General features: G+C 42.0%; 1 protein-coding gene across 1 annotated transcript in view; it reads right to left on the bottom strand.

The window, feature by feature from the left end:
* bsna (bassoon presynaptic cytomatrix protein a) overlaps positions 1-13,794 on the bottom strand; it is a 131,748-nt gene that overhangs the window by 35,958 nt on the left and 81,996 nt on the right. The window contains exon 3 of the mRNA XM_042408356.1: positions 10,400-10,858. Within this exon, the coding sequence (XP_042264290.1) occupies positions 10,400-10,858 (459 nt within the window). The remainder of the gene's footprint in view (positions 1-10,399; positions 10,859-13,794) is intronic.

The following is a 13,794-nucleotide window of genomic DNA, read 5'->3' on the forward strand; positions in this document are numbered from 1 at the left end:
TCCATATTTGGCAAAAGTTGACAATAGCAGTATAATATCTTATCAACCCTTGAGCAATATGGGACCTAGATTTATTGATTAAAAATGTGTCTGGCAAATAACAGTTTTACAAAGTGTTCACTTTTTAAAGCAATATCTGCACAGACATGCTAAAAATACAATCTTCACCTATTAATAAAAACAGAAGACAGAAGAGGACAGAAATAAATATGTTAGGTGATAGCAAGACAAAAGGCAATGACACGAAAAGCTCTCTTGAACTCTACATCTAAAAATATTTTGATAAATTCGAACTACAGTGAATTTAGTCAAAGCTCATTCAAATGGCTTTTCATGAAGTTGATGTCCATTTGATGATTTAATAGAGTTTTAATGGCATATGATTAATGTGAATGATCCATTTTTTTTGGAACATTAGCTACTAAGTAATTAAGTGCTATATATACATCATTTACTCAACATGTCTATTACTCTGAAAGCTTGGAGGTCCATAAAAACATGTCTTGCCATATTGTTATACAATTATATTTAGGGAATTCCACTGAGTAACAAAGTCTTAGCTTGGAAATTCTTCGATGAGACATTTTTTAAAAATCTGAGTTGTTAATGAGCAATGGTTATGTGGGCCAAAATTTAATGCTTACGGTTAATCTCACATTGTAGTCATTAGATTTCACAAAGAACAAAGAAAAAGTGAAAAGACTGAATTCACAGATAACATTTAAGAGAATGAGCAGGAGCTTGTTATTCAGTAACGCCATGGATGTAGAATTATACAGGAAAACACTGAACACTTACATCTAGGTAATGTACAAAATGCAGAGATTTGCCCTTCCTATTTACAAAACTGAATAAACCCATACTACATATCAGTTCCTCTAACAACTTGCTGCTTTTTGAACAAGATCTAAAATGTTGTTACAATGCAGTTACAGTTCAAATATGGAATTACTGTCTTTGACAAAGTATTATCAAAATATCTAGATTACAATATCATACAGTTACCACACAGTGGCCAATAGTTGTTAGGTTTGTTAACAATTTGTTGAGCCATTGATGGAAGGAGATTAGTCAAACTGTGTATTTAGGAGTTTGAAAATTTCAGTTTTTTGATGATGAGCTCAACATAAGATTGTGGAGTTAATATCTAACTCAAAAACTCATTCATCAATGGCTCTATCCGAGACGCCTGTTAATAACATGCCGAATCATAATCATCTCAAAGGGACTAACCTGGTAAATAACCTGGTAAATGAAAGGGGAGGATGGAGGAAAGAATACAAAATAGATAAAAATTATGTAAATCTTTTCTAGAAAACCTCTTATGAAGGATACTTCAGAGGAGACTTTACTTTGAGCTCTCAGCACTTTAAATTCCTAGCAGCTTTCCAAATGAGGAAGGTCTGTGCTGCCTTTGAAAAGGCCCGAAGCAGCATTACTTCAGCTAAGGGCCTTGGAGGTTTAGCATATTCATGGCATGCCAATCTTTATACATATTTCAACAGGAGCGATGGTTGCCGCTGAGTAAGAAAAGCACTATTTCACTCATTCTCTCTCTCTGTTTCTTTCTCACTCTCTCTCCCTCCCCAAGGTAATCCATGGATGCCTTGCTGCCACTTGCAGCCTCAGCATTCTGTGAGGAGGGAATCAATGACATGCTTTCCAGACAGCCATGGATTTCCAACACTAAAGGAGAAGGTAATTGGTTCAACTTACAATTCTAAATAACCAGGCCTCATGGAAAATCTTAGCTAGTATCATATCATACCACGACCCTCTGTGACAGTTACTTTGTGATGAAACATGCCCAGTGTTTTGCATGCGAGGTCATTTTTTGAAATTTGTTTCATTTTCACTTTGCAGTGTAATAAAGGAAGATTTCACAAAGAAAAAACACTGGCCTGAAACTTAAAAGAAGTGTAGTTCACATGAAATACTAATCATTCTTATACAGAGAGACATTTGGTACAAGAGATGCAGGAAAGAAATATGCTTTAGATAAGGAGGCATGATGCCACGACTCTAAATTATCATGTAAGCAAGAAATGCTACAGACAAAAACAAAATCATAGGAACTACTAACATTTCAGTAAAAGTAAGGCAGAATAAGGGACAGAGCAAATACAATACATCTGGGAATGGTCTCAAGGATTGATGTTTTTAAACCCGAAAATAATCAATCAAATTCCACTGAAAAGTAAATAAAAGCTCTCAGTGCAGCTATAGATTTTGAGGTCTCTCACCTGCCACTGTAATAATGAATTTGATCTTTCAATGTTAAAAACATTTTAAGGGAAAATGAATAAAAACATGCATATAGCACGTTGCAATTGTGCTTTTATCTTTAATTTTAATCGTTTGGTTTGTAGAAAACAAGTATTTATTTCAGGGATCAGTGACGAGATACAAAATGAGCTTACTTTTGAAGCAGAGAAACATGCAGGAAAAGGTCTAAAATATTCATAAGAAAATAATGGGATGTTTGTATCCAAAATTACACTTACACAGAGAAATGTTTTTTTCTTGTATTTTACCAGAAGAAAATGGAGCTAAGTTGCCCAAGCTAATGCCAAACTAATCTCACACATCTGTGAGTGAGTGACACGAACATTGAAAATATCTTTAAAAGTATCTATCTGTGTGTTACCGTCATCACAAATATGTATATACACAGACACACACATACATATACACATACATACATATACATATCTATCTATCTATCTATATATAGATAGATAGATATATAGATATATAGATATATATATCCTCTACATGGATGACATCAAGATGTATGCCAGGAATGAGCAAGACATTGACTCACTGCACTGATCCACCTCACCAGGATCTACAGCAACGACATTGGAATGTCATTCAGACTAGATAAGTGTGGTCGGATGGTATCAAAGAGGGAAAAGATGATGAGAACGGAGGGGGTTGAACTACCAGAAGGCAGCATTGCAGATGTTCAGGATAGCTACAAATACCTTGGGATCCTGCAGGCAAATGGGAACCTTGAGGAGGCCGCAAGGAAGTCAGCCACAGCCAAATACCTACACAGAGTATGGCAGGTCCTGTAAAGTCAGCTGAATGGGAAGAACAAGATACGGGCCATCAACACGTACGCCCTGCCAGTCATCAGATACCCCGCTGGTATAGTAAGCTGGCCAAAGGAGGAGATAGAGGCCACCGATATCAAGACAAGAAAGCTCCTCACAATGCATGGAGGGTTTCACCCCAAGTCCAGCACCCTGAGACTGTACACTAAGCGGAACAAGGGAGGCCGAGGACTGGTGAGCATCAGAGCCACTGTCCACGACGAAACAACCAACATCCAGGAATACATCAGGAAGATGGCCCCCAAAGATGAACTGCTAAGTGAATACCTCAGGCAGCAGAAACCCGATGATGCAGAGAAGGAGGAGGAACCATCATGGAGGGACAAGCCCCTACACGGCATGTACCACCGACAGATAGAAGAAGTGGCTGATATCAAGAAATCCTACCAGTGACTGGAAAAGGATGGACTGAAGGACAGCACAGAAGCACTAATCATGGCAGCACAAGAACAGGCACTCAGTGCAAGATCAATAGAGGCGTGGATCTACTACACCAGACAGGACCCCAGGTGCAGGCTGTGCAAAGATGCTCCTGAGACAGTTCAGCACATAATAGCAGGGTGTAAGGTGCAGGCAGGAACAGTGTACATGGAACGCCATAACCAAGTGGCTGGCATAGTGTACAGGAACATCTGCACTGAGTATGGGCTGGAGGTCCCAAGGTCACAACGGAATACACCTCCTAAGGTGGTTGAGAATGACCGAGCCAAGATCCTGTGGGACTTCCAAATCCAGACTGACAAACTGGTGATGGCTAACCAACCGGACATCGTGTTGATTGACAAACAACAGAAGAAGGCAGTAGTGATAGACGTAGCAATCCCAAGCGACAGAAACATCAAGAAGAAGGAACATGAGAAGATCGAAAAATAACAAGGGCTGAAAGAGGAGCTAGAAAAGATGTTGGGCGTGAAGGCAACAGTGGTGCCAGTGGTAATTGGAGCACTGGGGGCTGTGACCCACAAACTGGGAAAGTGGCTCCACCAGATTCCAGGTACAACATCTGAGGTCTCTGTCCAGAAGAGCGCAGTCCTAGGAACAGCTAAGATACTGCACAGAACCCTAAAACTCCCAGGCCTCTGGTAGAGGACCCGAGCTTGAGGGAGACACACCACCACCACCCCCCATGAGAGGGGGGTGAGAATGGGATTTTTTTTAAATATATATATATATATATATATATATATATATATATATATATATATATATATATATAGGCCATATTAGTGGCCTCAAGATGTCACTGCATTAATTTCCCTTCACTTTACTTACATAAAACAACACATTCAAACAAAAAATTAACATCCACTTCTCAGGTTTCAGACAAGAATAATTTCCCAAATCATCTAGTTGCATAGTCTATGTCACAGTTTTTTCTAAATCCTATGTCTGGTTGTACTACAGACAGATTGCAGTTGCAATATTTGACATGTACAAGCGGACTGTAATAATGAAATCGAGTTGAGTCTAGTTTTGAGTAATCTATTTTTAGCTGATAATCAGTATGCTTAGAGACCTGACATTCAGCCAGCTTTCCCACAGTCTTTGTTCCACTAGCTTCAGACAGTTTCTTTCTGAAAGTCAAAACATCTTTTAGATGTTTTCTTTTAATATTTATGAATATGAAAATAGGCATCCACTACTGTCCTGGATAGCAAAGTTGAACACCTTGTTACATTTAGCAATTGCAAGTGTATCAATAGCTAAGCTTTAGTGTATATGTTTTTGTTGAATGCTAACAAAATAAATATCATTTGTTTTTTCTTAAAGATACCCTCCAGACATGTTTTCTATGTTTTTAACATTCAATTACTTCAACAAAAATTCTTAAGATTCTTAAAATATCATCTTCCTCACTGAAAAATCCTGAAATCAATGAATATGCAAATATTGTTCATTTTAGAAGTTTAACTGCTGGACAGAAGATGTCTCCTACACCCACTCTCATTCTCACTGTATATGCACTAGAGGCACATCATACATTGCATACTGGACCAGGATTGGCTCCAAATTAGGTTTGATTTCACAATCCTGCTCGTACATCTGTGCGTTAAACTGAAGTTTCACGTCAGCACAGAGAAACTTTCCCCCTTCAGCAGTTGAATGTAAAACAGACTTGTGGTATCAAACAGTGTACATCATTCTGCAGTGAAGCTCAAACATTCAACTGAAGGAACAAGAGGAAAAACATGTTTTTGATCTAATCCAATGGGCTAGTAGATACTCTATTATTTAGGTCAGAATATTTACAGAAAACCCCAAGAACATATTTCAGCCTTTCAGAAAGAATGTTGAAAGAAACCTTTTATGACAAATACTGAAAGTTATGACATTCTAACCCTTCTTCTATAAGCTCAGGTGAAACCCTCTACTGGACTCTATGGGTAATACTCTCCTCCAATCACACACATGCAATCGCCCACTGAAAGTTGGATGTACGTAGCCGGCCAATCAGGACACGCCTACCAATTATGTGTGTCTCACACAGTATATAAGGTAGTGCCTCACTGAATGTCCCATCCTGAAAACACTTCAATGGATGGTGTAGGAGCAGCAGGGTCCATAGGTAGAGAGCTCCGCTTGTGCTTATAGAACTAGGGTTACAATATCGTAACCTTCGTTCTATCTCACACAGGCTCCGCCCTCTACTGGACTCTATGGGTACAGTAGACGGAACCCGATGAAAGTTCGCCCTGCCGCGACATGCGTCACTGAGCCCGACCAGCTATAGATTAGTCGCTGCAACCCTCCTACTACTTTAAAATCCATGCCGCTTTAGCAGAGCAGTAGGGGGCTCAACCCAGCCCAGTTAACATGAACATGAAACTGGGTGTAGCTATGACTTAACCTTGCAGAGGTCAAAAACCATATAACAGACACCCTGCACACCTAATTCCCAGAGTCATCATGGAGCACGGAAGAATGCAGGCGCATATTGCCTAGGATGGGGGGGTGTACCACAGCTCACACTCACACCCCCTTTTCACAAGTCCTGATTCGCCCCTGCAAGCACAGACCCTGAAAAGGAACCTGTCATGTCCAAGAAATAGAACCATATGAACAGACAGTCGTAGACCAAGGCACTACTGTGTATATGTCCTCCTACACTCGCCCCAATGAATAAGGCCATTGACGCTGCTACACCAGGTGTGGAATGCGCTTGGACCACATTGGGGGGGGTCCTTACACACCTGCCTGTAGGCTTGGGAGATGCACTCACAAAGCCAACTAGCTAGGCACCTCTTGGATAGGGCTTTACCAGCTACTCCCTCTCCATAGCACACAAACAGCTGTTCTCCACCCTCTTCAACAGAGCTGTGGATTGAACTCTGCCCTGCCTGCTGATGTAGGCAACCCTGGTGTGGTTGTTTGTTCTCACCAATACATACCTCCCCTGAACCAGGGTCAGGAAGTGTTGGAGAACCAAGTACTACCTGAAGTTCGACGAGGTTTTCCCCTGAAGGCCACACACGACCTATTGCTCTCCCCAGGCAGGTGCCCCCCCACCCCATCAGGAACGCATCTGTGAACACCACTATATAGTCACTTGACCTAGTGGTGTCCCCGTTGATAGATGCTGTGGGGACACCCAATAACACAGATCCTCCTGCACTGATGGGGGAACATTCACCATGCGGTGCTTGGGCCTCTTGGGATCCAAGCACAGGCTGGCAAACCACCTTTGTAGGTGACACATGTGCAGGAGCCCCAGTGGAACGACTGGATGGCCTGCCGCCATGGGTCTGCTCCCTGCCACAGTCTGCGAACTGCCTGCTGCAGGGCGGTCCATCTGGGTTCTGACAGAATGGCCCACAAACATACAACACACCCACTGGTGTGGCTAGGGAGCGCTCTTCTTCCAGTTGAGGGTGAAATGTAACCGGGGTGCAGCACCAACTTGGCTATTTGGAAAATGGCTCACATGGACCTGACCATGACAATGAGGTCGTCTAAGTAAAAAATACCCTCATGCCCTGGTCGCGCAGCGGCTGCAATGCCGCATCCACACAATTGCTGAATGTATGGGGAGCCATGGAGTAGCATAACGGTAGCCTGTTGTACTCATAGGCTATCTGCTGAAAGGCAAAATGTAGGAACTTCCTCTGTTTCAGCACACACAGACCGCCACCTCGACGTAAAAATAAGCATCTTTCAGGTCAATGGTAGTGAACCAGTCACCTGGTTAAACCAGATCCAGCAGTACGCGGAGTAAAAAAACCCCTCTGTCTGACGTGAGTGGGAATGATCAAGGCAGCCTGTTTTAGCAACAGATCCTGGATCACCTCGGAGAGAGAATCTATCTCTTCTTGAGGGGATAGATTTATCTCCTTGATGCCCAAGAACGGAGGAGGAAAATGGCAGAAGAGTGAGTAACCCAGTCTCAGTGTTCTGTCCATCCACTCCGTTAACATGCAGCTGTGATGCCATTCCTTGTAAAACTCTGTCAAAGGACGGGTGGTCAGCTGGGGGGCAGCAGCCATGAAGCTGTGACACTCCAATTCGTCTCTCCCCACCACCCAAACTCCATAAATGGAAGATTGCCCCATGGGGGGCTGATAGCAAAAGGACTGAGCCAGTGGTGTGGTTCATGAATGCATCATCATCAGCTGCCTCATCAGAGCATCTGATGTTGTTTCAATGTGTTCGTTCCTCTCTTTATTTCCAAAGGATATAACTGGAGGGGAGTGAAACAGACATAACGTCTCCTCTCCTCGGTCTGTGTGCGGGCATGGGGCATTACTCTGCTGTCTGAATCCTCAATAACATGAAAGATAAGCTGTGTATGCCGGTCCTGTGATGGCTAGCGGCGAGAACAGCGGGAGACAGTGCTGACACTAAGCAGACATGTAGTGTCCTCTCCTCGGCCGATGTGTCGGTGTGAAGCTTTATTCCTCAGTGAGGAGTTAACGCTGCTAACTGCAACACCGTTAGCTGGTCTGATGGATAACAGCACCAGTGAGCATAGTAAGAGACAGATCTGCTTCTCTGTGTCGCTATGTTGGGCGGGATGTGTATCTTTCTCACAACATAACGCCTAACATAGCGCTCATGAATGGGCTCAGCGCTGAGCTTTTTTCAGCTAGCATAGCATGTAGCTGAATGAGGCCACCCGCCGTCTGCTTCCCTAACTGTGGGAAGAGAGACAGGGGTGCCAGCTGAGTGAGTACTTTCTGCATTATACAGCCTCTGTGAGCGGCTGGATGCCTCTGTGCCTCTGTGCAGGCTGGGCTGCTATCATCAAAGCGTCATGGAGGGCCGGAGAGGTGGAAGAGGGTGGAGGATTTTGTTCTTTGATGGAAAAAGTCATTTGTTGAACATGAACAGTGACTGGAGGGGGTGGTGAACTCTGCTGGCAAATCTGGGGGCTCTGTTGAACATAGCTCTCGATGATGTGATGCTCCCTCCCACTGACTTTCCCCATGTGCTAGCCAGCTTCTGTGGGGGTATGCTGGCATTTTTCATCCCGGCATGCACTGCTCCACTGTTGTGGGAGTGACACTCTCTGGCTGTTAGCTGCTGTAGCCAGCTGTGTGCCCAGCTGGGAAATTTTCTTGAAATATTTCAGTACTTCCCTATTCTGCACCAGCAGAGGTAGCGGCTTCCTGCTCGCGGCCCAGACAGCTGGTTGAGGAATCAGGAGGGCTGCAAGGGCCTCTTCCAGGGGGACACAGGGCCAGCCTGTCTCTGTGTGGCCCTGCACTCTCAGGAAGGAAATCAGTCCCACGACTGGTGACTTCGTTTTCAGCATCTCCTTCCAGGATGCTTCGACACACTGCCAAATGTCCAAGAGAGGAGGCAAAACAAAGTCTGGTTGAGCCAGATGAGCAGGGCCGTAAAAGCCTTCACATAGCTGGCTAACCGGTTTGGGCTGTACAAAGGTACAGATGTGCAATCCAGCTCCAAAAGACCAGATGCACTCATTCAAATAACTGTTTGAGTTAGTTTGCTTCACTAAGTGCATTCTTCCTACTGTGTGGCTTACAGATGTATTACCTAGATAACAGCCCTGTTATCACATACTTTTTTTTCCATGCCAGCAGCATGATTCTAGGGATGGCAATGTCAGTCTGTTGGAGCACCACTTTGGTCCAGATGGAAATAAACTATTCGGTGGATCTGCATGACATTTTGTACAGACAGTCATGGACCCCAGAGGATGAAACATTTGAGACCCTGGTCTGAGCCACCATGAGGTTGACATTTGTTGTTCTCTGAAATATATTTTTTTGATTGCCATCAACTTTTCCTAATATATTCGATGTCTCAAGAGGAAGATTTTGTTGGTCCTCTGAATTTTCCTTTAGCACCACCATTCAATCAGTGAAATATACGAACTCTAATTGATGGATTCAATTAGCTACAAAACATTGGTACAGATATTTGTGATTCCCAGTTGTAGTTCCCTGTTGACACCATTGGTGTTGCCCTGACTTTTTCTCTTACGCCACCTTAAGGTTGACATTTTTCCCTTTTTATTGAAATATTGCAACAACCATTGGATAGATTGTTGTGGACTTCGGTACAGATGTTCATGTTCCCCAGCAGATGAGTTGTTATAACTTGGATCTCCTGACCTTTCATCGAGCGCTATCATCAGGTGTAATGTTTTTCCAATACTTGGGTTTATGACCAAATACCTGCAAAACTAATGACATTCCCACCAGCGCCAGCTGTACTTTGTTTTCATTGCAAATTAGCTAATTTTAGCATGCTAACATGCCAAACAAGGAGGGTGAGGATGGTAAACATTGCACCTGATAAACATTAACATGCTGGCATTGTAAGTGTGAGCAGCTCAAAGTGCCTAAGTACAGTCTCATAGAGCCGCAAGCATGACTGTAGATGTTAGGTGTTTGGAGATTCACCATCTTGAAGACAACACTGAACAAGAGCATATCAGCAGGATTTTCCATTAAGCTCTTTAGGCGTCATGGAATAACTTTATGAATGTAAAGCAAGGCCACACAGAAACTGCCATGCATACTCATCAGATAGCTTGACCTGGATATAAAGTCAAAGTTAAATATGTCACACAACAATAGCCATTTTTGGTTCATAGGCCTGTATGTTACACTATGAATAGATTTACAATGTAAACAACAACAATGTGGTGTACTGAAAATCAGCTTAATTTATTTTGCATTTTTGTTGCATCTTTGTTAGTGCATTATTTATTTGGTAATTTTTTTCACAAGTGCTATTAAAAACTTACTTTTTCATAGTTTAACATACAGAGTTTACACTGGAAAAAAGCGGTGATACCAAAAAATCCGACTTACATCATAATGCCTGGACTTCTTAATATCCTTGATCGGTGTGATCTGCTCTCCCTTCTTCTGGGATGTTTTGGTGTCTTTGACAGTTTGGTTCTCAGGCTCAGCCTTGGGCTTCTCTTCTGTGGGTTTCGGCTGTTTCTGGGTCTCCGTGGTTGGTACTGGTGCCGTAGATGGTGTAGTGGTCTTAGTGTCAGTTGGCTGTTTAGCAGCAGTTGGTGCAAACGGGCCACTACCACCAGTTCCCGCCTGTGGTTTCTGCGTTTGGGGCTGGCCTGGCCTGGGTCCCTGCTGACTAGTGGGTTTGTGGAGAGGGCTTTGCTGACTAGCTGGCGCCTGGTGACGGGGTGAACCCATTGGCTGGTGCTTGGGAGACGGGTGAGGAACAGGAAGTGGAGGATCGTCAAGACCGCCTCCGGACATCAGCCTTTGGGTTTGGCAGTTGAGACATAACCACTCTTTTTTCTGAAACAGAGAGAACACAAAGACCAACAACAGTTATGACAAACTGCCTACTTCCCACAATAGTATCATAATGTTTTGTTATCAAATCATTGCTATAATATGGTCGATAAAACGTATTTGAAGACACACTCCCTGATTCTATAATAGCTCGAGTACCCCGTAACTCCAAAATCTTCCTTCCAGCTCATTCAAAAGCTGTTTTAAAACATCAACACTAAGCTGGGAGGAACATTTCAGATTTAGGCACTATTGGGCATTATAATCAGGGAGTGCATCTTTCATAAAAATACAATTTAAAGTGCTAAAAACATGAGGTTATGAGTTACATGTTACTGGTTTGAATACCAACACCCTGTCAAAAAAGTCAACAAGTACAGCTCAGTAGCACACAGTAAAGACTACAGCACTGGGTGGCTCCCAAGTATGTGTGTGTGTGTGTGTGTGTGTGTGTGTGTGTATGAAATAAATGCCATTCAACCCTCCTTCTCTCTACAACTAAGGCACTCCTCCAGCAGTCACACTAAAATGATTATGTTCTCAGTCAACTTCTCCCGTTAAATAAGATTGATAGTTTTAACACACTGATTAATAATCTAAACATTAAATATGTCCGTTCCATTTAAAACGCAGACTGCGAAAAGATCTGCTCAAACACACTTGTATAATGTATACAGTTCGCAAATCTTATTTCCAGACAGAGCTGTCAGAGCTGTAGCAAGCTAAGCTGAGCTGATGTACGTTTCTAAAAGGCCAAGTTACACTGACAGCTACACCCAATTTTCATCACATCAGCTCCACTCACACCACTTCACATACTGTGAGACTGACTGACAAAAAAGATTAAACTGCCACGTGCACGCACACACACACACACACACACACACACACACACACACACACACACACACACACACACACACACACACACATGCACTGTCCATAATCTGTCTTCAAATCCAATTAAACTCTTTTTGTGACAAGATTTCTTTGCGATACAGAAAGCAGACAAACAACATAGCTGATATGAGTTATCAGCTGATATTTTAAAAGTTAGAAGCAGCAACCAACAAATTGTCCTAAAAGTGTCTCCTGGGTCTTTCTAGGAAAAAAAAAGTGTTTTATTTTTTGCATAAAACAAGAGAGGCAGAGGAAGAATGGAGCACAAGAATTAACATCAATAGCCTCTATAACTGAACAAAAGAGCCCCATCTACAGACACTCAAAGTTCACCAACAAAAAATCAAAGCAAGAAAATGTCACAGTCCCACTTACACTGTTTGATTGACAGGTGATATCTAAGAAGAGCAGGACAGAAATGTCACAGGAGTAAGTTCAGCTACATAGTGACAAAAAACGTGTTATTGGGTTAATTTAAAATAAATGTATGTTTAAAGATTAAAAATGTATTTATTCAAGTGAGATTTATCTATTATTTTGTTCTTTCTCTCTCTCTCTCCAGTATCTTCTCAACACCCTTCATACAGCTTCTGTTTATTTTCTCTCTCTGTCTCTCTCTCTATCCTGGACAGTAACTGATGCTGTTTTGAGCTGAAGAGCAGCTGTATTATTCATATAATGAATAACTGACAGATGCAGCCCTCCCTCCTCAAAACTTATCTCCCATCTCTGTTTTCTTCCACCCACTCATCCAATCCTCTCTCTTTCTCTCTCAACACAAAACTCACCAAACCTCCTTCTAACTCCCCTCTCCTCTCTCTCTCTCTCCCCTTGAATCCCTTTGAGACTTTATCTGTGATTAGGTGTCATACAAAAGACTCCAGATCTCCCTTTCATGGTTTACTATTTACCTTGGCTGGTATAACCCAGGATCAAGGCATGATTTTAAGACTTTCCAGACCTTTTAGTGACTCATAGTTGTTCTATGATTGCCTTTTTTATTGCCATCAGAGTTTACACAATGTGTGTGTGTGTTGTGCAGTTCATCAACACTCAGGTGATCTTTTTAAGGCTGCAGCCACACAGACCAGCCACTGAAATGTCAGATGTGTGGACAGACAATGTTGCTGAACAGGCACTCCTACTTGAAAAACAATGAAAAAGTAGAGCAAAAAGAAGCTGAATAGAGGCAATTAATCAATGTGGCTGCGACTCATTCAAAGTGGAAGCTGCCATTCAAAAGAGAGAATCATTAAATACACAAAGAAAAGACGGAATTCAAGTGAGGATCGGATACAAGTACACGAGTGGTTAACATCAGTGACGTGTTGTTTTTTTTTTCAAATATTTTGTCTGTGATTAAACAAGATGTTGACATAATGCTAAAAGATTCCCAAAAGGAGGAGATTTAATGCTTTACTTCAACACTCAGGGTCGTTCTCTGATTCTCGCATTAAAATGAAAACCAGAAATCCTTTGAAGGTGTTCCATCCATCGAAATTATTATAGCATCAAAAATGAGGGAAAAACTATTTTCAGAAGTGGAACAAATGACTAGTTAAACTGTCAAAACCTGAGCAATCTGAGCACAAACCAGTTTTCATCTGGTTGTGCTCGGCTTTCTGAGCACAAGGGACAAATATTCTCCATTCAAACTTTGATGTATTTGAGAATTTTTCTTTTTTCTTTGTGTGTGTGTGTGTGAGAGAGAGATTTGGGTGAATTGACCCTTTAATCTCATTTAAAGTGAAATTAAAAAAGTGAAATGTATTTTTTTTATATATGATTCACATCGATTCAGGCTGCAAATTCATGCATTATTGATTAATCTGTCAATCAGTTTTACGATTAATATATATGATATAGGATATAAAGTGTCAAAAATAGATGACACAAATTCCCCGAACCAAAGGTTTAAAATTGCTTGTTTTGTCTCACTCAAGTCAAAAACAGAAAAAACATTCAATTTACAACGATAGAAAAAACAAATATTTGAGACGCTGTAAACAGCAAATGTTTTGCATGTTTCCTTGATTGAT

Source organism: Thunnus maccoyii, chromosome 4 (genome assembly GCF_910596095.1).
Source record: "Thunnus maccoyii chromosome 4, fThuMac1.1, whole genome shotgun sequence".
NCBI classification, from domain to species: domain Eukaryota; kingdom Metazoa; phylum Chordata; class Actinopteri; order Scombriformes; family Scombridae; genus Thunnus; species Thunnus maccoyii.